A 27,029-nucleotide genomic window follows, 5' to 3' on the forward strand; every position below is an offset into this window, starting at 1 on the left:
CTGGGTCCGGCATCTCTCCTCGCCCACCAGAGTCTGGCACCTCTCCCTCCCCGCTGTGCCTATCTGCTTACATGCTCACCAGGTCTACCAGACACTACAGCTTCAGAGACAGCACTAAAGGCTGCCTCTTTCCTCTGTCATGTCCCTCCCACTGCTCTGATGCAATTTCCTGTGCATACATAAAACCACTGTGTGTGCCCAATTAGTGCATGCACGTGTGAACTGTCAGGAAAGAGAACGCACTCTTTTCAAAAGAGCATGCACTTTTGATGATATTGCTTCTGACGTGAAAAAAAATGACAAAAAATCCCCAACAAAATGAACATTCCTGTAAATGACATAGGAAATAACACAGAGGCCCAGATTCTATAAACAGTAGCCAGTGGTGTACCGAGGGTTAGAGGCACCCAGGGCAGTGGTGTCCCTCCCCCACCCTCATCTCCACTCCCGTTCCTTCCCCGATCCCCCCGCTGCAGGTGCACCCTCCTTCCCTTCCCCCATACCTTTAGTTATTCACCACCACGAGCAACAAGAACTTCAATGTGCTCCTCGTGACCCATCATCCTTTCCACTGATGCCACTTCCTATGCATGGCCCCCAGAAGTGACAAAAGCTGGAGAGATGATGCGGTTGCGAGGAGCACGTTAAAGCTGTTGCTCATGGTGGCAAGGGGAGAAATGGGAGGAAGTGGGGCAGAGAGAAGGAGGTGTGCTAGTGCCCCCACAAACTTGGTGCCTGGGGCGGACCCCCACCCTTACTACACCACTGGCTGCACCTAAATTGACTGGCGCCTAGAAAAACGGCACTGGCCGTGTATCAATTACACAGGGTTTTAAAGGCTCACATTTCCGGTGCCTATGCTTAAGTTTTTAAGTGTTTATTAAAATTTGATAAATTGCCTATCCTAATCCTAAGTGATGGGCTTAGGAGAATTGCACCTAGCAGTGCCCAGTGACACCTGAGGTCATTTTCACCCCTAAACATACCTATTTTGACCTTAGATGCCACTAGGCGCCATGCTGTAGGTGTTAGTCATGCAGACAGATGCCACGTGTGATTCTATAAACCGTGCCTAACTCCGAAGGTGGTTTAAGCACTGTCCTTTCAGCACCAATTTTTTTTAAGCAGCATATATAGAATTTGCTTGTAAATATATATTGTTACTAAGTTTATTACTAAAGAGCTAGTACTATTATATACCTTTTGGGGGGGAAAATCCCTGCCAAGTGTTCTAATAATTTTATACTTCTTGTTTAGGTATGGATTGATGCCGCAACTCAGATATTTTATTCCTTAGGTGCTGGATTTGGAGTATTGATAGCATTTGCCAGTTACAATAAATTTGACAACAACTGTTACAGGTAAGTCATATTCTTAAAAATTAACAATAATAGCATGTTGATTCATAGATTACTACAATTGCTAGTCATTTCTGAAGGCACACAGTAGTGCTGTATATAGACACTAGTAAGAGTAAGTTCTGAGCAGCAGAAATGTTAGTCCAGTTAATGCCAACAAATGTAACAAACAAGGTTGTCTAGGAAAATTTTAAAGAAAGAAGTCATAAAGATGTAAAAGGAGAAATTTTATTTTAGCCAGGATTTTTTTTTTTTTTTATAAATCTTTATTCATTTTCAATCCAAAAACAGTGCATATAAGAATTCATACAACTTATTTGGGGGGGTGGGAAAAGCACTTAAATCCATCAATAAAATACATAAGAATAATAGCCCAATATCTTCCCATAAAAATAAACTCTTTATTATGACGGAAGTTGCCATACAACTTATTTTGAAGAACTGGTAAAACTGGGACCGGTTAAATTATAATTGCTGGTGAGAATCTTTATGCCATATTTTTAAAATGGAACGTATGATAACTATACAGCAGGGTCATTATAGGAATTTTAAGGATGTTTGGGAGCCATTGACAAAATTCTGTAAGAAGTGATTATGGATTTTGCCCTTTGAACACACACGTCCAGGGTGGATGGGAGGGGGTAGGGAAATACTTTTAATTTAATTATGGTTGAGTGCAATTGTTAGGTATATAGAAGAGGTGGGAGGATACATGTATTCGTTATGAAATATAATTTGATTGAATTTAAGTGCTGTTAAAGTGTAAACTGTCTGTATAATATGTTGCACTTATTTTTAGCTTTAAAATGAATAAAGATATTTAAAAAAAAAAGAATAATTTTTGTCCTCTCTCCCCCTGATTTCAATGTTTTCAAGATAACCATACAATAGTATTTACAAATCATTAGGACACCATTCCCTGTACCCTAGCCATCTCCCTCCCACCCACCCTCCTTCCTTGGATGTGTAAATTATAACCGGAAGTAAAGGGAAAACCATTCAATTAGAATCAATAAAATTAGCCAGGATTTGAATATGACCAGAAAGGGAGTATGAAGCATAGATAACAACATAAGACATAAGAACATAAGAATAGCCTTACTGAGTCAGACCAATGGCCCATCAAGCACAGTAGCCCGTTCTCACGGTGGCCAATCCAAATCACTAGTACCTGGCCAAAACCCAAGTTGTAGCAATATTCCATGCTACTGATACAGGGCAAGCAGTGGCTTCGTGGCTTCTCCCATGTATTTCTCAATAACAGACTATGGACTTTTCCTCCAGGAACTTGTCCAAATCTTTCTTAAAACCAGCTACGCTATCCGCTCTTACCACATTCTCTGGCAACGCGTTCCAGAGTTTAACAATTCTCTGAGTGAAAAAAAATCCCTCCTATTGGTTTTAAAAGTATTTCTATCTAACTTCATTGAGTGTCCCCTAGTCTTTGTAATTTTTGATGGAGTGAAAAATTGATCCACTTGTACCCGTTCTACTCCACTCAGGATTTTGTAGACTTCAATCAAGTTTCAAGTTTATTAAAAAAAATTTTAAACCGCTTAATCAGGTTTCTAAGCGGTGTACAATATAAAATTTGCATAAAAGCATATCTTCCCTCGGCTGTCTCTTTTCCAAGCTGAAGAGCCCTAACCATTTTAGTCTTTCCTTATACGAAAGGAGTTCCATCCTCTTTACCATCTGGTATTTAACCTTTTCTAGCGCCACTATATCTTTCTTGACATGAGGAGGCCAGAATTGAGCGCAATATTCCAGATGAGGTTGCACCATGGAGCGATACAGGGGCATTATGACATTTAGTCTTGTTAACCAACCCTTTTTATAAGAATTCCCAGCATCCTGTTTGCTTTTTTGGCCGCCGCCACACATTGGGCGGAAGGTTTCTTCGTATTGTCTACAATGATACTCAGATCTTTTTCTTGGGTGCTAACCCCCAAGGTGGACCCTAGCATCCGGTAACTTTGATTTAGGTTATTATTCTTTCCAATGTACACCACTTTGCATTTGTCCACATTAAATTTCATCTGCCATTTGGACACCCAGTCTTCCAGTTTCCTAAGGTCCACCTGCAATTTTTCACAGTCCGCATGCATTTCAACAGCTTTGAACAGTTCAATGTCATCTGCAAATTTAATCACCTCACTCGTCGTTCCAATTTCTAGATCATTTATAAATAAGTTAAATAGCACCGGTCCCAGTACATACCCCTGTGGCACTCCACTGTTTACTCTCTTCTATTGAGAAAAATTACCATTTAACCTTACCCTCTGTTTTCTATCCAATAACCAATTCCTAATCCACAACTGAACTTTACTACCTATCCTATGACATTTCAATTTTCTCAGGAGCCTCTCATTTGGAACTTTATCAAAAGCTTTCTGAAAATCTAGATATACTATATCAACCAGCTCACCTTCAAAGAAGTCAAGCAAATTTGTGAGGCAAGGTCTCCCTTGGCTGAACTCATGCTGACTCCGTCTCATTAAATCATGTTTGTCTATGTGTTCCACAATTTTATTTTTTATAATTGTTTCCACCATTTTGCCCAGCACCAAAATGAGGCTTACCAGTCTGTAATTTTCCAGATCTCCCCTGGAGCCTTTTTTAAAAATTGACATTACATTGGTCACCCTCCAATCTTCAGGTACAGACGATTTTAGCGACAGGTTACAGATCACTAACAGCTGGTCAGCAATTTCATGTTTGAGTTCTTTTAGTACCCTGGGATGTATACTAGAGAATGACACGGGGACCATTTACCGTGGTAAACCGTGGTCACCGCAGTAACTCTGCATGAATGGAGACATTTGCAACTGGCTTACCACAGAAATGGGGACAAGACGTTTCACCATCCTGCGGGAATGGGGACAAGTCCTTTTACTGCCCCGTGGGAGCAGTGAAAAGTCTTGCTCCTGTGATTAAAAAAAATTGCACCCATGTCAAACTCGGCATCTCCTCCCCAGCTCCTCTTGCGCTTATTTTACCATTAGGAGCTAGCCATGCCACGATGAAGACAGAAGGAACCCAAAACCAAAGCCTGAGACCAATGTGATTTGAAAAATAAAATTATCAGACAATGAAAGGTAGAAAATACTAAATTTATTTTATATTTTGTGATTAGAATATTTCAGATTTGAAATATGTATCCTGCTAGAGCTGGTATTAGACATAATTGGGGACCGCAAAGTCTAGGCTGTGCATTTTTAGCTTCCAGCTGGCTTAGGGTTCACTCTCTCTGACCAGGGGACAGTTGCCCTAGTTGCACTCCCCTAACACTATTCCTGCCATGTGTGACTGAAGTAATCTTTTAGCTTGATTTTTCTATGTAGCATTCTGTAACAATTTGGTTTGTTCAGTTTTCACAATAGTAGAGGGGATATTTGTGAAAGGGAGGGGAGACAGGGGTTTTGTTGATTCTTGCTCTGTATTATTTCTGTTTATAAAATGACAATTGTACAGAATATTGTCTCTTTTTATACTTTAATAAAATAAGTTCAGTATAAAATCATAACTATTTGAGACTTGTGTGGATGGGATCTGACAGTTTGCGGGGCGGGGACTAGCTCAAGGGGATGGGGCAGGAATGGTGATAAAATTTGTCATTCTCTAATGCCCTGTGTCATTCTCTAATGTATACCATCTGGTCCTGGCAATTTATCACTTTTTAACTTGTTGATTTGGCTCAGTACATCTTCCAGATTCACCGAGATTTCTTTCAGTTCCTCCGCATCATCACCCTTGAAAGCCATTTCCGGTTCAGGTAGATCTCTTACATCTTCTTCCGTAAAGACTGAAGCAAAGAATTTATTCAGTCTTTCCGCTATGGCCTTATCCTCCCTGAGCGCCCCTTTCACTCCTTAATCATTCAACAGTCCCACAGATTCCCTCACAGGTTTTCTGCTTCTGATGTACCTAAAAGAATTGCTATGAATTTTTGCCTCTTTTGCAAGTTTCTCTTCATATTCTTTCTTAGCTGTCTTTATCAATGCTTTGCATCTAACCTGCTAGTGCTTGTGTTTCTTCTTATTTTCTTCATTCAGATCCTTTTTCCATTCTTTAAAGGATGTTTTTTGGCTCTAATAGCCTCTTTCACTTCACCTTTTAACTACGCCAGCTATCTTTTCCTCTTCTTTCCACCTTTGCTGATACATGGAATACATCTGGTCTGGGCTTCCATGACGGTATTTTTAAATAACATCCACACCTGGTTTACAGTCATAACCTTTGCAACTGATCCTTTTAGCTTCTTTTTAACCATTTCCCTCATTTTATCATAGTTGCCCTTTCAAAAATTAAACGCTCCTACAGTAGATTTCTTTTGTGACGTTGCTCCCAGTATCAGCTCAAATTTGATCATGTTATGATTACTGTTTCCCAGCGGACCCAACACAGTTAACTCCCGTACTATGTCTTGCATTCCACTAAGGACCAAATCTTAAATAGCACCCCCCTCTTGTCGATTCCCGGACCAGTTGCTCCAAGAAGCAGTCATTTATGCCATCTAGGAATTTTACCTCCCTAGTACTCCCCGATTTAACATTTAACCAGTCAATGTTGGGGTAATTGAAATCAAAATTACCTCAATTTATGAGCTATACCAATAATCAGGGGTCTTTGGGACACTGCAAGGCCTTCCCATCCGCCATAACACACTACACTCACTCACAACCAGAGAGAGAAAAGAAAAGAAAAAAAGTAGAGGAAAAACCCTCAACTTCATATGGCAAAAAACTCCACTTCTATTCAAGCAAGTAAACCAACTGAAACTACTTGCACATGTGTGTTAAATCAACAATGGTGAAAACCAAGACACTGTAGCAGCCCCCCCAAAAAGCACGCCACAAAATCACAAGTCCATAGTGTGGATAAATCTGTATATCAGTAAAGCAGTCATCAATATTGCAACAGGAGCAGAAAAAGCAAAAAGACTTAACTGCCAGTGAAGTCCCAGCTGTCTCCAAAGTGTACTCAAAACATGCACCACCGCCCGGACTCCATAGCCAGTCAACCCGACGGGGAAATCTCTGTTTCGCTCTGCTGCGTCAGGGGTGTACAACTTCCTGCAACTCAGGTAATGAATCAGGACCCTCCGTAAGAACCTACACACTCCACACTCGATGTATTACTGGCAAACTTCTTTTTCTTTTTTATTCTCTCTCTGGTTATGAGTGAGTGAGTGTAGTGTGTGTGTGGTGGATGGGAAGGCCTTGCAGTGTCCCAAAGACCCCTGGTTGTTCCATATAGGGCATAAATTGAGGTAGTTTTGATTGTATATGTTTCTTTCCTGAGGAGGTCTGAGTATTTGAAATCACCCATTATTATAGGGCTCCTTTTATTAAGGTGTGGTAGGGGTTTAACGCGCGGAATACCGTGCGTTAAACCGCCTGCCACGCTAGCCGCTAATGCCTCCATTGACAAGGCGTTAGTATTTTGGCTTGCTGCGGGGGTTAACATGTGATGAAATGTCCAACGCGCTAACCCCCGTGGCGCACCTTGATAAAAGGAGCCCATAGTGTTGCCCATTTCTCCAGCTTTCCTAATCTCTGAAAACATTTCATCATCTGTCTGCTCATTTTGTCCCTGGGGACAGTAGTATAACCCAACCTTTACTTGAATTATCCTTGAATTATCTGTCCCAGGCAAACCATGATTCAAAGTTAAAAGTGTGAAAGTCAAAGTAAACGTAAAAAAGACTGGAGAAAATATTTTTCACTCAACGTGTAATCAAGCTCTGGAATTCATTGCCAGAGAATGTAGTAAAAGCAGTTAGCTTAGCAGGGTTTTAAAAAAGGTTGGATATTTCTCTAAAGGAAAAGAAAAATCCATAAGCCATTATTAGGGAAGATCTACTGTTTAGTTCTAGGATAAGCAGTGCAAAATCTGTTTTATTTTTTTTGGATCTTGCGAGGTACCTGTGACCTGGATTGGCCACTGTTGAAAACAGTTTACTGGGTTTGGTAGACTTTCGGTCTATCCCAGTATGGCAAGACTTATGTTCTTAATGGAGGGATAGGGAATGATTAGGAGTGATTTTTCTGATGAATGTTCACTAGAGAGGGTACAGGAAGAGAAAAGTAATAAGGAGTTCTGAATTAAGCTGTTATGACTGACTTCTGTTGGAGCATAATCTCCAGGTTTGTTACTGTCTATTTTGATTTGATTTTAATACTTAATACACTACTAAAAAACAAAATGCTTCAGTGGTTTACAATTCTAAAAACAGCTCATTATAACACGTTACAAACTCAATAACATCTCATTGTGCAACAATTATTATCTGATCTAATCTGAATTTCTGTATTGCACTTATCCAGTACTGGTTCAAGATGATTTATAGGTGAAGAGGCCCACCCAGAAATATGGGGAATTATAGTTACATAAATATAATAAGTATATTACAAGATTGCATAAGGATAATTCAAGTACAAGTTCATGGTGATTTACAAGCAAGAAGCCATTACAAAACGATAGGGACATACAGTGGCATTAAAATGTTTGAAACAAAACACCCATCCACTGTGATTAAAGGGGTACAGAACTAATTTACATGTGAAAGAAACACCATTATGCACTCACTCAACATTGCAAAGACTGTCACACATCCAGCTAGGAGGAAAAAGCCTCAGATCCCTGTCTTTTCCCTACAGAGATCGGGTAAAAGGCATGTCAGGGTAACAAACATCACCCACAAAAGAGTGTACACACCAATAGAACTAGGACAAACAACTCTTTTTAGTGAATAAAGAATTGTCTGTTCCAGTTTTATTGGCGTGTACACTCTTTTGTGATTGTTGTTGACTTTTTTGTGCATTTTGATCCATTTCCGTATGCTGTACTGGGGTAACAAACATCATCAGCATAAAAATCCTCTACATAAACAAAGACAGGTCTGTGTGGTGCAGACACACACAGCAAGAAGCAAATTGAAAAATACTTATCTTATGTGGAAGATTTTTACACCGACGGTGGCCAGCGTTTCACAATTCCTGCTGCCTCGGGGTGTAGAACAACAAACCTTTCCTGCGTTCAAAAATGTCACTACCAATATCTTCCTGCTTCCAAACATTTGAATATAGTTCATAGGTTGGATAAGGAATTATAAAGTTAATGGACTTGGTTAGTAGAGATGTTATGTTGCAAGGGTCAGTTATTGAGATGAGGTGTTTCATATCTGCTCCCTTTCTAGGTGCTGGAGCCGCTTGATAACAGTGATAATAACATGATCTGATTTGATTTAATCCCTGGAATAAGTTTACACAAGAAATCTAATACAACAGCACTTAACTTTAAAAAAGGAGACTATGAGGAGAATGGTAAAAAAGAAACTTAGAGGTGCTGCTGCAAAGGTCAAAAATATATATCAGCTGGATATATTCCATGTATTAAAAAAGGATGAAGGAAGACCAAATGGAAACCAGTGCGGTTAATGAGTGAGGTGAAGGAAGCTATTAGAGCTAAAAGAGAATCCTTCAGAAAATGGAAGAAGGATCCAACTGAAAATTATTGTAAACAGCACAAGGAATGTCAAGTCAAATGGAAGGCGAAGAGAGACCCTGGAAAGAAGATTGTGCTGGAAGCAAAAACAGCCAGTAAAAACCTTCTTAGGTATATTAAAAGCACGAAGCCAGGAAGAGAATTGGTTGGATCGCTAGATGACCAAGGGATAAAACAGGTCTCTCAGGGAAGACAAGGCCCTAGTGGAGAGATTAAATGAATTCTTGGATTTGGTCTTCACTGAGGAAGACGTTGGGAGTTACTGGTGCCAGAAATGATATTCAATTCTGATGAATCTGAGAAATTCTTACAAATCTCTGTAACACAGAGTGATGTAATGGGTCAATTTGACAAATTGAACAGTAGCAAATTGCCTGGACCGGATGATATACATTCCAGAGTGCGGATAGAACTGAAAAATGAACTTGCAGAGCTATTGTTAGTAATTTGTAATTTTTCTTTAAAATCTAGCATAGTACCAGAAGACTGGAGGGTGGCCAACATGACGCCAATTTTTTAAAAAGGTTCCAGAGGTGATCTGTGAAATTATAGATTGGTGAGTCTGACGTTGGTGCCAGGCAAAATGGTAGAGACTATTATAAAGAACAAAATGATAGAACATATACATAAGCATGAATTAATGAGAGAAAGAAAACATGGATTTAGTCAAAGGAAAACTTGCCTCACCAATCTACTGCATTTCTTTGAAGGGGTGAATGAACATGTGGATAAAGGTGAACAGTTGATAATGTGTATTTTGATTTTCAAAAGTCATGTGACAAAGTACCTCATGAAAGACTTCTGAGGAAATTAGAAAGTTGAAAGACAAAACAAAAAGTATGTTTAAATGGTCAATATTCTGAATGGAGAAGGGTTAATAATGGAGTTCACATATATACCTCTCAAAGTTATGTAGGTTTAAATAATAATTCAAACTTCACTATTGTCTATGCTTTGAATAGAATAACTCAAGCTTAAACACTCTAAGAGGGGAATAACCTCAGATCCCCGTATGCCACCAGAACTTATCTTGCAGGCAGTTCTAGAAAGGGAAAACACTTCATAGACTGAAAACCCCTTATTTTGGTGTCCTCCCCGCACACTTAAAGTTATATGACATAATTGAGCTTCAAATCCCACAGGGAAACTGCTCCGTAAACATTTAACGACTTTGAACAACTTCAAATAAGGTATGCAGGGATAGCTGGACTTATCTCATGTGCCATTAATTTGGCCTTTTGGTGCTGATCTCAACCATTGCAGTCTCTGATATCTCCTTGTCGATGAAGGCAAGCCACCGTTTCTCTTCAGTGCTGCATCATGGCAAGGGACCCAAAGATTATCATTCTAAAAAAGAAAGAGAAAATATAGGCAGCGTTACATTTTGTTCTTATTCCAGTTTTCTTCTTAGCTGTGGATGTACTGAGTAGTCGGCATATAAACTCCATGCTCTGCAGCAAAAACAGCCACAGGTCAAAGCCGTTCAATTTTAAACTAGCGTTTTACATCAGAGCTGTGTAAATAATATAATTGACATATTTAGGTCTTCCAGGACTAAAGCTGGGTTTGTCTTGGTTCATTCCAAATAATCTGATGCATTCATTAAATAAAGTTACTGTATATATTCGAATATAAACCTATCTGCCAGGCTCTGCACCCAGCCCCCCTCCCTCTCTGCCTTGCCAGGCTTTGAATCCATCCCCCTCTCTCACTTACTCCTATGTACACAGCACTCATCCCTCCTGCCCTATCAGGTTCTGTACCCTGTCCCCCCCCTCCATCCCGATTCCTTACAGGCCTCCAACAGGCCTATCATAATTTCTGGTGGACCAGGACAAGAAGGATCTCTTTCCCATCTTCTGCCCCAGCCAACATTAACAATTTTTATCTCCCTCCTACCCCCCCCCCCATGTATCTTTTAAATCCCTGGTAGTCCAGCGGTGGGCCAGGATAGGAAGGAAGGTAGGATCCTTTCCATCTCCTGCCCCTGATGACTTTAAACAACTTTTATCTCCCTCCTACCCCTTCCCACTTGTTAAGTCCCTGGTGGTCCAGTGATGAACCGCAGCAGGAGTAACCTTTCTTCGCTCCTGCTCGTTCAGAGCCACTAGCTAATTGGCTGCTGGGAGTTCTTGTGGTCCCATGAGAACTTGCAGCAACCAATTAGCTAATAGCTCTGCAGAGGAAAGAGCGAAGGAAGGTCACTCCTGCTGCAGTTCACCACTGGACCATCAGGGATTTAACAGGTATGCAGAGGGGGCAAGAGGGAAATAAAAGTTGTTTAAAATCGGCCGAGGCAGGAGACAGAAGGAATCTCTCCTGTCCTGGCCCACCACTGGACCAACAGGGATTTAAAAGTACTGGGGGGGGGGGTAACGGAAGGGAGATAAAAAATGCTAAAGTTGGCTGGGACAGGAAATGGAAGGGATTGCTCCTGTCCCAGCCCACTGCTGGACCATCAGGTCTTACTGCAGGCCCAGCAAAGACCTGCAACAGGTTCGGGAGGGGGGGGGCAGGTCAGCACTGACCCAAATATAAACCGAGACTCCCATTTTTTGCCCCCAAAATCTCAGTTTATATTCGAGTATATAGGTAACTCATTAAGTCAAACTCAAAAAAATTTTTGTACTGCCTAACATGATAGAAAAAATCATTTATCCATGAAATTCTTATTTCCCTTTATTTTTTGTTGAACTCAAACCTCTGATTCTGTTTTCTTGTTATGGTCTGGCTGCTTTATCAATACAAATTATTAAAAAAAAAGAAAAAAGAACTCAAACCATTGTGTAAGTAATGTATATATGATTTTGTTAGACTCAAAAAGCTACATGTTTTTTTATTGGACTTAAAAAAAATAAGTGCCACTCAAATAAATAATCAAATAAGTAATCATTTACATCAGCTATGATGTAAGACGCTGGTTTAAAATTGAGTGGCTCTGATCCGCGGCCATTTTTGCTGCAGAGTGAGCACGGAGTTTATGTGCCAACTAGTAAGTACGTGCAGAGCTAAGAAGAGAACTGGAATAAGAACAAAATGTAATGCTGCCTATATTTTCTCTTTCTTTTTTAAGAATGATAATCTTTGGGTCCCTTGCCCTGATGCAGCACTAAAGAGAAACAGTGGCTTTCCTTCATCGGCAAGGAGAAATCAGAGACTGCAGCGGTTGAGATCGACATCAAAAGGCCAATTTAATGGCACATGAGATAAGTCCAGCTATCCCTGCATACCTTATTTGAAGTTGTTCAAAGTAGTTAAATGTTTATGGAGCAGTTTCCCTGTGGGATTTGAAGCTCAATTATATCATATAACTTTAAAAGTGTACAGAGAGGACACCAAAATAAGGGTTTTTTTCAGCCTATGAAGTGTTTTCCCTTCCTAGCACTGCCTGGAAGATAAGGGGATCTGAGGCTTTGCCCCTCTTAGGGCTCCTTTTATCAAGGTGCGGTAGGGGTTTAACGCGCAGAATACCGCGCGTTAAACCGCTTGCCGCGCTAGCCGCTAACACCTCCATTGACGAAGCGTTAGTTTTTTGGCTTGCCGCAGGGGTTAACGCGTGATGAAATGTCCAACGCGCTAACCCCCGTAGCGCGCTTTGATAAAAGGAGCCCTTAGTGTGTTTAAGCTTGAGTTGTTCTGTTCAAAGCATGGACAATAGTGAAGTTTGAATTATTATTTAAACCTACATAACTTTGAGAGGTATATGTGCGAACACGTAGATTTTTCCTCTCAATCTACATAGTATATTGCTAAATAATGGGGTTCCCCGAGGGTCTGTGCTGGGACCGCTGCTTTTTAACATATTTATCAATGATCTAGAGATGGGAATAATTAGTAAAGTAATTAAATTTGCTGATGACACAAAGTTGTTAAATTGCAAAAGGACTGTGAAAACTGAAGAGGACCTTGTGAGACTGGAAGTCTGAGCAGTAAAATGGCAGATGTTTAACGTGAGCAAGTGCAAAGTGATGCATCTGGGAAAAAGAAACTCAAACTATAGCTATGTGATGTTGGTTCTATGTTGTAGGTGTTATTGTTGAGGATATGTTGAAACCCTCAGCTCAATGTATGGCGGCAGCTAAGGAAGCAAATAGAATGTTAGAAACTATCAGGAAAGGAATGAAAAACAAAGACTGAAAATGCTATTATGAACTTCTATCGCTGTATGATATGGCCGTAATTTGAATACTGTGTGCAGTTTTGGTCGCCATATCTCAAAAAAAAAAGATATACTGTAGCAGAATTAGAAAAGGTACAGGTACCTAACAATAACAACAGCAGAGAAGGGTTACAAAAATAAGAAAAGGTTTGCGACGACTTCCCTATGAGGAAAGGCTAAAGTGTCTAGGGCTCTTCAGCTAGGAGAAGAGACGACTCAGGGGTGACAAAGGTCTATAAAATACTGAATGGCGTGAAAAGGATAGATGTGAATCACTTGTTCACTCTTTCCAAAAATACTAGGACTAGGGGCATGAAATGAAGCTACTAAGAGGTAGATTTAAAACAAATAGAAAATATTAAGTAGCAGTACTGTCTAGAAGAGGGGTGGGCAACCACGGTCCTACAGAGCCCCAACCTGATTGGGGTTTCAATAGTTCCACAATGATTGATTTGCATGTACTATTTAATTCACGTTCTGCATCATGCTGTCTATTTGGACTCACGTGTAAAATGTATGCATGTCAATTTTAATTAAAACCAATTAACACCCATATTTGCTCATTAAGATTTCAATTATTGACACTAATTGACTCATTATTCAATTAAATTGCACATACAAATTGGGCATACACCCAAATTAGTTTGTGCAATTTTTAGTACTTTGTATAGAATTTGGTAGTTAATGTGCACCCTTACAGAATTGTACATAGGTACCCTGCTAACACTTTTGTGGGTAAATGTACATTTATATGCATATGTGTTAAAATTCTGTAATTTTGTGGATGCAAGGTGCGTATAAATGTGAGTGTCCAGTTATGGAATTCCCCTTCACAAAGATAAAGTATCTATTTAAACCTGCCAGACAGGGTAAATTACATTACATTAGTTTCTTTTATTCTGCCAATACCTTGCAGTTCTAGGCAGATTACAAAAGGAAGAGATTCTGGTCATATCCAGAAGATTACAGGGCAATTATTGGTTGGAACATTTATAGTCTAGTGATGGATTGAGGTTGCTGGTTGTATCAGGAGTTTGTCTTGACATATTTCTTGAATAACCTAGTTTTTATTTCCCTCCTGAAGATTTTGTAGGTTGGCGCTGAGATCAGTAAATTGGAGATGTGGCTGTCTAATTTTGCTACTTGCATGGCGAGTAGTCCATAGTGTATTTTTTTATGTTGAATGCCTTTGATTGTGGGGTGGGTGGAAGGTATCTGAGTTCTCCTTGGTCTGGAAGAGTTGTTCCGAATTAGGCGAGTGTTCAGGTAGGGTGGTCCATTGCCATGTAGGGTTTTGTAGAGCATGCAGTAGAATTTAGAAAGCATTCGTACTTGTACAGGTAGCCAGAGTGTGTCTTGGTAGGCGGCGGTGATGTGGTCATATTTCTTCAGTGAGTAGATCAGTCTGAGTGCTGTGTTTTGTACTGTTTGTAGTTGTTGGTGGGGCAGGGTAGGTATATGATATTGCAGTAGTCTAGTAGGCCTAGTATTCGTGCTTGGACCAGGAGTCTGAATTGTGTTCTATCGAATAATTTTCAGATTTGCCTTAGGTTGCGCATGACTGCGAAGGCTTTATGGACAATTATGTTGATATGTAGATGCATGGTACAGCCTCTGTCTATTGTCACCTCTAGTAGTTTTAGGTGGGGATGTATGGGGTATGAGATGGAGTTTATTTCAAGGTTTGTTATGTTAAATTACATGAATAGTCACCAGCCTGGCCGAATATTGACACCAAGATTACCAAAGTTACTTAAAACACTTCTCAAAACAGCCTTCCCTAAGTGTTGTTCTCTTGCAGCAGCAAAACAAGTCAGGGTTGTGCAAAATGTAGCTTAGTGTTCCATGAGAACTGAGCAAAAGTGTGCCGTGAAATTAAGAAGTTTGAGAAGTTCTGTTTTAGTTTGCACATTCTTATTAAAATAAGAGATTATAGCAGCAATATTATGTTCCAGAGCTTAACTATTCTCTGAGTGAAAAAATATTTCCTCCTATTGGTTTTAAATGTATTTCCCTGTAACTTCATCGGATGCCTCCTAGTCTTTATAATTTCTGATGTAGTAAAATCTGATTCACTCTTACCTGTTCTATACCACGCATGATTTCGTAGACCTCGATCATATCTCCCCTCAGCCATCTCTTTTTGCAAGCTAAAGAGCCCTAACCTCTTTAGTCTATCCTCATTCAAGAGAAGTTCCATCCCCTTTATCTTTGTTGCTCTTCTTTGAACCTTTTTTAAATTCCGCTATATCCTTTTTAAGAAATGATGACCAGAACTGATCACAATAATCAAGGTAAGGATGTACCATGGAGCGATACAGAGGCACTATACGAATATTCTTAGTCTTATTTACCATCTCTTTTCTAATAATTTCTAGCATCGTTTGCATTTTTGGCTGCCGCACACATTAGGCAGAAGGTTTCAGCGTATTATTAATGATGACACCTAGATCTTTTTATTTGACGCTGATCCGTAAGGTGGGCCTTATCATCTGGTAGCTATGATTTGGATTATTCTTCCCAATATACGTAGATCACTTTGCATTTGTCCACATTAAATTTAATCTGCCATTTGGATGCTAGTCTTCCAATTTTCTACGGTCTGCCTGCAATTTTTTCACAGTCCACATGCGTTTTAACAACTTTGAACAATTTACATTACATTACATTAGAGACTTCTATTCCGCCTATACCTTGCAGTTCAAGGCGGATTACAAAAGAGCTAACTGGACATTTCCAGTGAAGTTACCACAGTTTTGGTGTCATCTGTTTTAGTGTCATCTGTAAATTTTCAGATCATTTATAAATATGTTAATTAGCCCCTGTCCTAGTACAGATTCCTGCGCCACTCCACTATTTACTGTCCTCCATTGAGAAAAATAGACATTTATTCCTACCCTCTGTTTTCTGGCTAGTGCCAGTGCTACAGAGCATTGGGTTACGGCAAACTCAGTAGAGTTTAACTGGGCAGGAGCCTCTCCTGTTCTGTTATAAAATATTGGGTCCATTGTTTCATGACCCAGAGACAGCTTTCAATATACAATATGTAAACAAAGCTGCACATATGATCCTTTTCAGAAATTTAGTGAAGTTGACTTGTTTCTTTGAAGTAAGGAGTAGGTGATACATTAATACTAGGTTTTGAAGCAAAGAAAAAAAATAACAACCCTTTTGGGGGATATCATCTCCTCTTTCCTGCAAGTCACATTGGAATGTCAATTATGTCTCATTTACAGAGAAGTAGTTACATCCTTTGAATGTAGAATTAATGCATTACAAGTAGTGCAAAATGCTGCTACTTGTATGATCACACTGGAATTAGTCATTTTGAGCATCTTATCCCTGCCTTGAAATTGTTGCCTTGGCTTTCTTTATGCCATTGGGTTGATTTCAGATTTATGGCTTTGGTTTTTAAATCTTTGTTTAGTCAGATACTTAAATCACTTCTTTGACTCCCTATCTGCCTTCACATCGAGTTCAAGCTCCTATTGCTGACCTACAAGTGTGTTCATTCTGCTGCTCCTCAATATCTCTCCTCTCTTCTCTCTCCTTATACACTTCCCAGGGAACTCTGTTCCTCAGATAAGCTGCTCTTATCTGTACCCTTCTCATCCACTGTCAATTCCAGATTTAATTCCTTTCATCTAGCTGCCCCTTATGCCTGGAATAAATTACCTGAATTTGTCCACCAAGCCCTTTCCTTTACCTTGTTTAAAAGCAGGCTGTAAACCCACCTTTTTGATATTGCCTTCAATCCATAACCTTACTCCCCACTGCCCTCCAGCCCAGCCAGCAGATTAACTGTTCCCCTTAACTGTATCCATGACATCCTGTTTGTCTGTCTTGTCTGTTTATATTGTAAGCTCTTTCGAGCAGGGACTGTCTTCTTTGTGACTCTGTACAGCGCTGCATACATCTAGTAGTGCTATAGAAATAATTACCCCTCTATACTCAACCTCCAACCCCCACTCTATCGTTCCTTCCTTATATTAAGCTCTTGTAAACCGTGCCGAGCTCTATAATAATGGAGAGGATGTGGTATATAAACTTAAGGTTTAGTTTAATTTTCGTTTAGTTCCCTGAAAATAAGCCCTAGCATGATTTTTGGGATAGATCATTTGGGGGCAGGGCTTAATATAAGCCCTGCCCCCAAAATAAGCGCTAGTTAGATTCCCCCTGAAGCCCTTCTCAAATGTCCCTGACACTCCCTGACTCCATCCCTGGATTCCCCGGCAGCAGCGCTTCCCCCGCCCCACTGCCGTGCAGCTGAACCCTCCCATCCATCCCCCTGCGCAGCATCTTTCCATCTCTTCCTCCCATCCGAACCCCACTGACCCTCCCACCCTTGCACAGCATCTTTCTATCCTTCTCTCCAATTCCCCTGTGCAGCAGAACCACGCCGACCCTCTCACCATGAAACCGACATACCTCTCTCCAAACAGCAGCATCAGCAGCACTTTAAACAGGCTACTTCGCGGTCTTCTCCTGCAGGGTCCTACTCTCTGCTGCATCACTGATGATATCATCAGCGACGCAGCACAGGGAAGGCCCCCTGTAGGAGAAGGCCATGAAGCAGCCTGTTTAAAGTGCTGCCGACGTTGCTGTTTGGAGGGAGGTATGTCGGTTTTGTGGTGGGAGGGTCGGCGGTGTTTGCTCTTTAAAGATACCTATAACTGATAACTATGAATGTATCTACTCCAGCAATTTTTAACTTTTTCCCATTTCTATTCCAGCAATTTTAACTTTTTCCCATCTCCTATTGTATTTTCCTTTATTGTATTCTTTCTATAAAAATTGTGGTTCTACCCCCTTTTCCCATTGTTCATGTATGTCCATTGATTAGTTTATGTATGTCTAATAAGTTGAAATGTTTATCTTCCAGCTATTTTTAAATATTTTGTACAACACTTTGCACTCTTGGATAAGCGTTTAATCAAAAACTTAAATAAAGATAAAGGTATGTCGGTCTCGCGGTGGGAGGGTCGGTGTGCTTCTGCTGTGCGGGGAACGGGAGGGTGCGATAGAAAGATGCTGTGCAAGGGTTCTGCTGCACGGGGGGATGGGAGGGATAGAAAGATGTTGTGCTAGGGTTCTGTTGCAAGGGGGGATGGGAGCGAGGGTGGGGAGGGAGAGAGGGAAGGATAGAAAGATGCTGCTCGAGGATTCTGCTGCACAGGGTGGATGGGAGGGAGGGATGGATGGAAAGATACTGCAGAGGGAAGGCACAAGGGATGAGAGGGGAGGAAAGATGCTGCACATGTGGGGGAGAGAAAGGAAAGAGGAAGCATTGAGGTGGAGGAGAGGAAAGGAGAGATGATCATTGTATGTGAAAAAAATAAGACATCCCCTGAAAATAAGTCCTAGTGTGTTTCTTGGTCCCAAAATTAATATGAGACACTGTCTTATTTTGGGGGAAACACGGTAATAGTAGTAGGTACTTCAGTATTTCTGACAGATCCTCAAGTTCTGTCAGCGGCCCAAGGTAAGAAGCTCTTCCACAATTTAGTTAAAGCCAGCATTAGTTCATTAATTATGACCCCGTTTTTTCTTTCAGTAATAATATCCTTAGCTGTTATTAACCAGCTGCCATAATAAAGTGGTGTTTTCTTCTGTATATCACACACAGCTTAAAAATATGATACAATTCTGAAAGGTTTGACCATGTTTTTAATGGATTGCTCTTTTCTTGTCACTTCAGAGATGCTTTACTTACAAGCACCATCAACTGTGTAACAAGCTTTGTCTCAGGTTTTGCAATTTTCTCCATTTTGGGATATATGGCCCATAAGCACAAAGTTGACATTACAGAGGTAGCAACAGAAGGTATGAAGTCTATATCACTCCACATTTATTTTACAAAATGTTTGAGAATTATTGCATATTTTATTACCGTTAAGTTGATTTACCCAATACCAATAATTTGCTCCTGAAAATAAATCAATGAAGAAAATGGGCTATTTGGAAATTGCCCAGTGTGTGCACAGGTAAATGTATGTATGTTTGTTCCTCAATTCATATTCTTTAACCTGCACTGAGTAGGGGTACACAAGCTTTGGGCATTGTTATTTTGTGCTGCCATTTGGGCAGTGGCATAGCTAGGTGGGGTGCAAGAAGAGTGGCTACTCTCCCAAATAGATTATGAATAAAATAGCTCCTATGCGGATTAGCTCTTCAGTGTCTCACCGACATCTATTTTACAAAAGGTCTGCTGCCCCTGGCTGACATCAAAACCTGGGTAAGCTTCTGCATTTGGGTACCATTTTGCATGGTCGGGGGAGAGAGGTTATGAATCCCATGAGAGGGAAGAGGGGATTGGGATTAGAAGGGTAGGAAATTGAAGGGTCTCTGGAAAACTTTTTGGTATGCAAGTTTCAGTTGATATTCAACCAGCAACTACATAGCTAAGCCTTAAAATTAGGACCACTTTTGAGTTGTCCTAAATTCGCCTGCTTAGCTATATGTAGGTGCTAGCACTGAATATTACCAGCACCCATATAACTGCTGATTCCTCCCCAACACTGTCCCCCCCCCCCCCATACCACCCCAGATTTGTCCACTTTTTTGCTGGGCAGTTATTGCTGATTTTCAGCTGCACTGCCCAGTTAAGTGCTGCTCAATATCGGCAGTTGGGCAGCCTTGAGTAATTTAAGCATAAGAACATAAGAATTGCTGCTGCTGGGTCAGACCAGTGGTCCATCGTGGCCCCCAGGTCAAAGACCAGTGCTCTAAACTAGTCCAGCCTCACCTGCATATGTTCCAGTTTAGCAGGAACTTGTCTAACTTTGTTTTGAATCCCTGGAGGGTGTTTTCCCCTATAACAGACTCCGGAAGAGTGTTCCAGTTTTCTACCACTCTCTGGGTGAAGAAGAACTTCCTTACGTTTGTACGGAATCTATCCCCTTTCAGCTTTAGAGAGTGCCCTCTTGTTCTCTCTACCTTAGAGAGGGTGAACAATCTGTCTTTATCTACTAAGTCTATCCCCTTCAGTATTTTGAATGTTTCGATTATGTCCCCTCTCAGTCTCCTCTTTTCAAGGGAGAAGAGGCCCAGTTTCTCCAATCTTTCACTGTACGGCAGTTGAGAACCTGTCCTGCCCACCTAAATTGCTTTGAATATCGACCCATGTATGTCAATATCAAAGAATGTTAAATGAGCATAAGCTCATTTTCATTGTTTTGTGCCTAACAAGGAAATTCCAAATATAATGGGCAGGGCCTGTACTTTGCAGGTATTGTGGAAGCTGTTACTAAGCATTAAGCTATTGTGAGAAATAACACAGTGCATTTAGCTCCACTAATCCATCTCTCTAAGACTAAGCAGAAAAAATAATTATTCTGGCATTTACACAATCTTCTAAACCAGAATGTTTTATAACTAATTCATAATAATTTCATTTTGATGTTGTCTATCATTCCAACAGAATGCGTTTTGCATTTTAATACTTTTGAAACAGGCACACAGCCAGCCCTGGAATAGATGGTAAAGAAGCCAATTTCTGTTATCCAGATATATTTTTAGAATCCCAAAAGGTATAGGATTAGGTTCAGTTTAAGGTTACAACCTCAGCAGATCTACAAACGCAGGCAAAGCATTCCACTCCCATTGCATTCAATGATTTTACTGGCTTCATCCAACATTATGTCTCAAATTAATATTAAAGGAAGACCACTTCTTCAAAGCAAGATTTTAAAATGTTTTAATCATTTTTTTTTGTCTTGTAGGAGCTGGATTAGTTTTTATCATTTATCCTGAAGCCATTTCAACACTTTCAGGATCAACATTTTGGTCTGTGGTGTTCTTCATAATGCTATTGACTTTGGGCATTGACAGTGCTGTGCGTAATTCATTCTTGGTATATTGGTTCTCAAATGTTAATAATAACAAAATGCCTAATGAGATAAGTGCTTAACAATACTACAGCTGAATTTGAATAGCTTTTATTCTTACAAAATTTAAAAGGTCCTTCCATAGTATCACTGGGACCAACATTCAATGCAATTTAAATAGCCAAAATGGCACCTGGCCACTTAAATCGCTTATCTAGTGCTAACTAAGTATAATCGGTGGAACTTAACTGGATAATGTTGCTGAAAATGCCTGACTAGTGCTCAAACTGAAACTGTACATTTTGTGGACATTCTGAGTCAGCACTCACCATGTTAAATTCTGATATTCAGCACTTAACCAGCTAAGTTACCTGCAGAAAGAGGATCACATAAAACATAGTCCTATCTTTATGCAGTTCTTATCCAGTTAAGTGCTGAAAATTGCATGTAACCAGCTAAGTTTTAGCTGGCTATATAAGCCCAAATAGTCAGTTCTGGAGCCCAAACATGGCACAGCATTGAATATCTGGGCATAAAGCTATTGGCAGTGAGCAAAAAGCTGGCTGAATATTTATCTCGCTGACAAAACGTATTTTAAATTAGAGGGTAAAACAAACCAATCTCTGGGTCCACCCAAAGCTCTCTAATTGCTGATGCCATTCCACTGCCTATAGGTGAAATTGTGCTTTGTTATAAAAGCACATAACAAAACTGCATTGCCAAATCCCAAACAGAACAAACTGTTATTTAGCTTTGACACTGACCTGTTTGAAATTCATTGGTATGCTGAACCACGCACAGGATTAAATCTCCAGTGCCAGAACACAAGACTTGGATACTCCAGTTGGAGTAGAAAAATCTGAGGCATGGTCTAAGAGACTTCCTCCGAGGTCAGAGGGAAGGCTTCCGGCTCAGCCATGTGCAGCATGTAGAACCCTCTGACCATGGCTTTGTTGAAGAGAAATAGGGAGACAAACAGAACAGAGGTATATTCGCAAGAGGGGGAAGGACATACTCAGGACACAGAACGGAGGGAGGAAGAGAGGCACATTGGGAAATGGAAGGGAGGAGGGACACAGAAGGAAAGGAGGGAGCACAAACTAGGCAGGAAAGGAGGGAGAGGGGGACACCACATTTGGCTGCCAACGTTAAGTTGTGGTCAACCATTAAAAGGCCAAAAAAATCCTGTAGTCAACCCTTACATGGCCAACCGTTACCAGCCAACCATCACTGATTAAAAGTGGTGTCCCCCTTAACTGGTTAGGGTAACCACATAAAATTGACCATATGAAACACAGTCCTATCTTTATGCAGTAACCCATAGCTGAAAAGGTGGTAGATGTGTGGAACAACTCCTGGTTGAGGTGTGGAGATGAGAACTGTGTCTGAATTCAAACAAAACATTAGATAGGCATGTGGAATCTCGTAGTAAGGGGAGGACAATTTCCTGAAGGAAAAGTTCATATTCTATTATTGAGACAGACATAGGGGAAGCCACTACTTGCCCTGGATCAGTATGGAATATTACTACTCCTTGGGTTTTGGCCAGGTACTAGTGACCTGGATTGGCCACCGTGAGAACGGGCTACTGGGCTTAATGGACAATTGGTCTGACCCAGTAAGGCTATTCTTATGTTCTTATGAAGAGATATGATATGGATGGGCAGATTGGATGTGCATTATGGCCTTTATCAGCTGTCATTTTCTATGTGTCTTTTAACTGGCCATGTGTTATCTGGCACCACATAAACCAGATATCCAATACCAAAGTCCAAACATGGCCCAGCACTGAATATCCAGGAATAATGTCAGTGGTAGTCAGCATAATGCTCACTGCCATCAGCTGAATATTTACCCCTTTGCTGCTTACCATTTAGGACGTGCCTTAAAAAACTTAGGGCTTCTGTTACTAAGCAGTGTTAAGTAGCTAGTGCTAGATTATCTCCTGATAAACTAGATGCTTAGCACAAGTAAGTGGTGGGTTGGGGTCAGTATAGGGTTGCCAAGAGGATGTAGCTGGCTATGACGGCTAGTGCACAAGTTAGTGCTGTGCAGTGGCTTAGGGAGGGTAGGAGGCGCCCGGGGCAGTGACACCCCCTGCGCTCTCATCTCCTCCCCCGCTCCTTCCATGCCCCCCACACCACACAAGCACCCTCCCTTCTCCCTGTATGCAAAAAGCTTTGCTAGTACGAGCAGCTTCTCCATCCTGCTGCTCACACTGGTGTTGGCTTTCTCTCTGATGTCACTTCCTGGCCCCGCAACAAGGAAATGATTTCAGAGGGGAGCCAGGCCAGTACGAGCAGCAGGCCAAAGAAATTGGTCATGTTGGTAAAGATTTAAAGAGGTTCGGAGGGAAGAGAGGGTGCGAACATAGTGTGGGGAGGTGGAGTGGTGCCAGCACCCCCAACAATACAGCGCTCGGAGTGGTCTGCCCCCTCCTTACTACGCCACTGCTGCTGTGCACTAGCTCTCACAACTAATAATAGGGTGGCTGATTTAATGCTACCTCAAGAGTATGAACGTATACTTCTTTGATAGCTTCCAAGCTTTCAGGTATGTAAGAAATAATTTTTTTAAAAAAATGTAAATCTCCCCCTTGCATTTCCATGCTATGCCCATTATATGTGTCCTTACAGAAGAGCGTTTCACTAATTTGCCGCCACTTATCTGCAAAAGTGCTTGTATTCTGTATCTTTATGCATACAAGTGGTGTGCACATGTGGGCACCTAGTCATAAAGTTGCCATTTATATGTGTGTTCCCTATTTCACAAAGCAAATGCACGTTTACAGAGAAACATATCCAGTCAGGTTTTACATCAGTAAATTGCATGTCATTCACCAGCTAGGTAAGCAATACTCTTTTACATGTGATTTAATGCATATTTATTAATATTTATTCTTCCTTATTTAGTCACCTATGTTCTAGGACCTGATTCTATAAACAATGCCTGAAGATAGACACCTAGATCGGCGCCTAACAATGTTTTAATTAGCATAATCAGCACCACTGATGAGCTCATAATTTGCAAAAATTAAAATTAATGGGGTTATAGGCACCTAACTCAGTAGGCGTCTAGTAAGAGGTGCCTACCAGAAAGTAAGCATGGGCATGTTTTGCATCTAGGCACCTAAATTGGACTTAGGCGCCGGTATTTAGGCCAAGAAAACCCTGCCATAAATAGGGAGTGCCTAAGATTTTGACACCTACCAGTGCCTAAGATATAAAAAGGATGGAGTCAGTCCAGAGGAAGGCTACTAAAATAGTGCGTGGTCTTCATTATAAGGCGTATGGAGACAGACTAAAGATCTCAATCTGTATACTTTGGAGAAAAGGTGGGAGAGGGGAGATATGATAGATATGTTTAACTATCTATGTGGCATAAATGTATATGAGTTGAGTCCCCTTCTGAAAGGAAGCTCTGGAATGAGAAGGTATAGGATGAAGTTAAGAGGTGATAGGCTCAGGAGTAATCTAAAGAAATACTTTTTTACAGAGAGTGGTAGATAAATGGAACAGTCTTCCGGAAGAGGCGGTGGCAACTGAGACTGTGGGATAGGCATGTGGGATATTTTAGAGAGAGGAAGGGATAATGATTACTGCAGATGGGCATTTGGCCTTTATCTGCCATCATGTTTCTATGTTTCTATAACCATAAAGCTCTATGACACCACAATGCAAGTGTTGAGGAAGAGAAAAGTACATGAATTTCTTCTCAGTAGGGTATAGAATACGCCATGGATCTATCAAGTCTAATTAGGACATGATATCTTTAATGATAATCCACGATTTCGGCTGTTTGTATAGTGCCGTAGATATTCCTTCAACAGTGTAGTCAAGAATGAGATTAAAGTCACCTCCAATGATATATTTTGAGTACGGGTCATTGATTAGTTGTTCAGCTATTTCACCAAACAAATTAGGGTCATCAGCAGTTGGTGCATAGATGTTCAGTATATTGCAAAGTACATTGTTTAAGATAATTGTAAGATTAATCGTTTTAAAACGATAAATAAAGAATTTAAAAAAAAAAAGTAAGATTAATCCACCTACCTAAGCAATCATGTGTTGATGATAGTACAGTGATGTTGGTACAATTTTTAACTAATGTGAGCATTCCATTCTTCTTCTCAATAGCAGGAGAATAGTACAGTAATAGATATCGATTCAGTTGAAAGGAGTCCGAATTTCCTATATCCAAATGTGTTTCTTATAACATAATTATGTTAGCATTCAATGCATTTAGGTATTGAAGAAATTTAGCTTGCTTGGCTTGATTATTCAGTCCCTTGACATTTAATGAAACTATTCTAAGAGTCATAACTGTAATAGAATAACACCATAGCAGAATTTGCATTGAACAAATCTATTATAAACAGAAGATTGTCTGTCAATAATAGTACTTGACATAAAAGTTCTAGAAATCTTACCTCCCATGCACTCCCACAACTCTCATGCAGTGAAAGTGCATAGGAAAGCCTAGTAGAGCTGCACAAAGGTGGTTTAAGTAGTCTGGGGGTGGGCTAGTGAACCATAGAGAGGAGGACCCAGGCCTATAAGCCACTCTAACTACTGCATTCATGCTGGAAAATCCACCCACCAAAACCCTACTGTACTGCCATATAGGTGGCATCTGCAGCCAGAAGGGCTATTGGGGTGGTAGACAGGTAGGTATAGTGGGTTTTGGGAGACTCATCATGACCTATAAGGGAATTGTGAGATGTTTATGTGGCATCCTTTTTGTGAAGTGCCCCAGTACTCTGTTGCCATGTCTGGGTGGCTAGGCCATCACTTTGCTGGTCCTTCCTACACCTAAAAGGTCTTTTTCTAGGCGTTTTAGGTTTGGACGATTTTTTGGACGAGAATGGGGTATAAAGATAGATGACTTAGCGGTCTGGACAATCAAACGGCTGAATGTAGAAGTAGACGATTCTCAAAAAAAAAATATGGACGTAATTTTCGAGAATGGGCTTTGGATATTGCCGACTTTGGACGACTAACGACTTAGGCCCAAAACAGACTTAGATGTTTTCTTTTATTATGTCACTCCAAGTGTGTAACTTTATATAATATGAAAATCTGCATGCATATCACCAATATCACGCACTGTTCTGTGGCTGGTCTAAGGGCTTATGCCTAACTTACTGGCATGTTTTTTCACTGTTATGCTACAATTCTATAAGAAAACTTAGACACCTATGTTCCTTTATAGAATAGGCTCCTACCAAATGCCCATTTATAGAATTACCCCAATTAACTACATTATAGAAGCTTCGTGGTTATTTATTACTATTCAAATAGCTAATATTCCATGATTGTATGCTTAATGAAATATTGTAATGTTGTGTCATGCTTTTTGTTAGACCCCTTGAGATCTCAGCATGAAAACAAATAATGTAGAATTACATATAACATGTTAATATTTGTTTGCGGGGGAAGGGGTAGGGGAGGAGGACAGTGTTGTACTACTAACCTGTATCTTTAATTGCTTTGTTTCAGATGGGTGGAATGGAAGCTGTCATTACAGGATTAGCAGATGACATTAAAATTCTGAAACGCAACAGGAAGTTGTTTACATTTTTTGTCTCACTTGGCACTTTCCTGCTGGCTCTGTTTTGTATAACCAATGTAAGTATGAGAATGTTATGTTGCAAAGTTGTAGTAAAGACCAGATTCTGTAATCTTAGTTAAATACAGTCATATCAATGACATGTTTACTGGTGTGTCTGAATATACTGTATGATTATTTATTTATTTATTCAGTTTTCTATCCCTTTCTCCCAAGGGAGCTCAGAACTGTTTACATTAATTTATTCAGGTACTCAAGCATTTTCCCTGTCTGTCCTGGTGGGCTCACAATCTATCTAATGTACCTGATTTAGAAAGAGAAATATCAATTCAGCTGTAGTAAAGGCATCATCAGAAACAACCTGACTGGTGGATGGTCAATCATTTCCTGTATTATAGTCATTGCAAACACTTGTGGTTACCCTGGTCTGTGGATAATAAAACTTGAGTTCATGTTCTGACATGTGCTTGGACCTTGAGGAATCTTTGTCCTGTTCTTCCACTGGGGAAGAGCATTATGAATCGGCCACGGGGGTTTTAATTTAATTTAATCGCACCTTAATAACCTGCTTAATTATCAACATAACTTAAGGAGGGGAACAAACTGAGA

At 40.4% G+C, this 27,029-nt stretch overlaps 1 protein-coding gene across 2 annotated transcripts in view; it reads left to right on the top strand.

Moving 5' to 3' along the window:
- The window catches only part of SLC6A2 (solute carrier family 6 member 2), a 269,420-nt gene that overhangs the window by 174,582 nt on the left and 67,809 nt on the right, over positions 1-27,029 (top strand). For both annotated transcript variants that reach the window (XM_033943527.1, XM_033943528.1), the window contains 4 exons: positions 1,258-1,361; positions 18,725-18,849; positions 20,748-20,860; positions 26,351-26,479. In XM_033943527.1, coding sequence (XP_033799418.1) covers positions 1,258-1,361; positions 18,725-18,849; positions 20,748-20,860; positions 26,351-26,479 — 471 coding nt within the window. The remainder of the gene's footprint in view (positions 1-1,257; positions 1,362-18,724; positions 18,850-20,747; positions 20,861-26,350; positions 26,480-27,029) is intronic.

The sequence above is a fragment of the Geotrypetes seraphini genome, chromosome 4 (assembly GCF_902459505.1).
Source record: "Geotrypetes seraphini chromosome 4, aGeoSer1.1, whole genome shotgun sequence".
Classification (NCBI taxonomy): domain Eukaryota; kingdom Metazoa; phylum Chordata; class Amphibia; order Gymnophiona; family Dermophiidae; genus Geotrypetes; species Geotrypetes seraphini.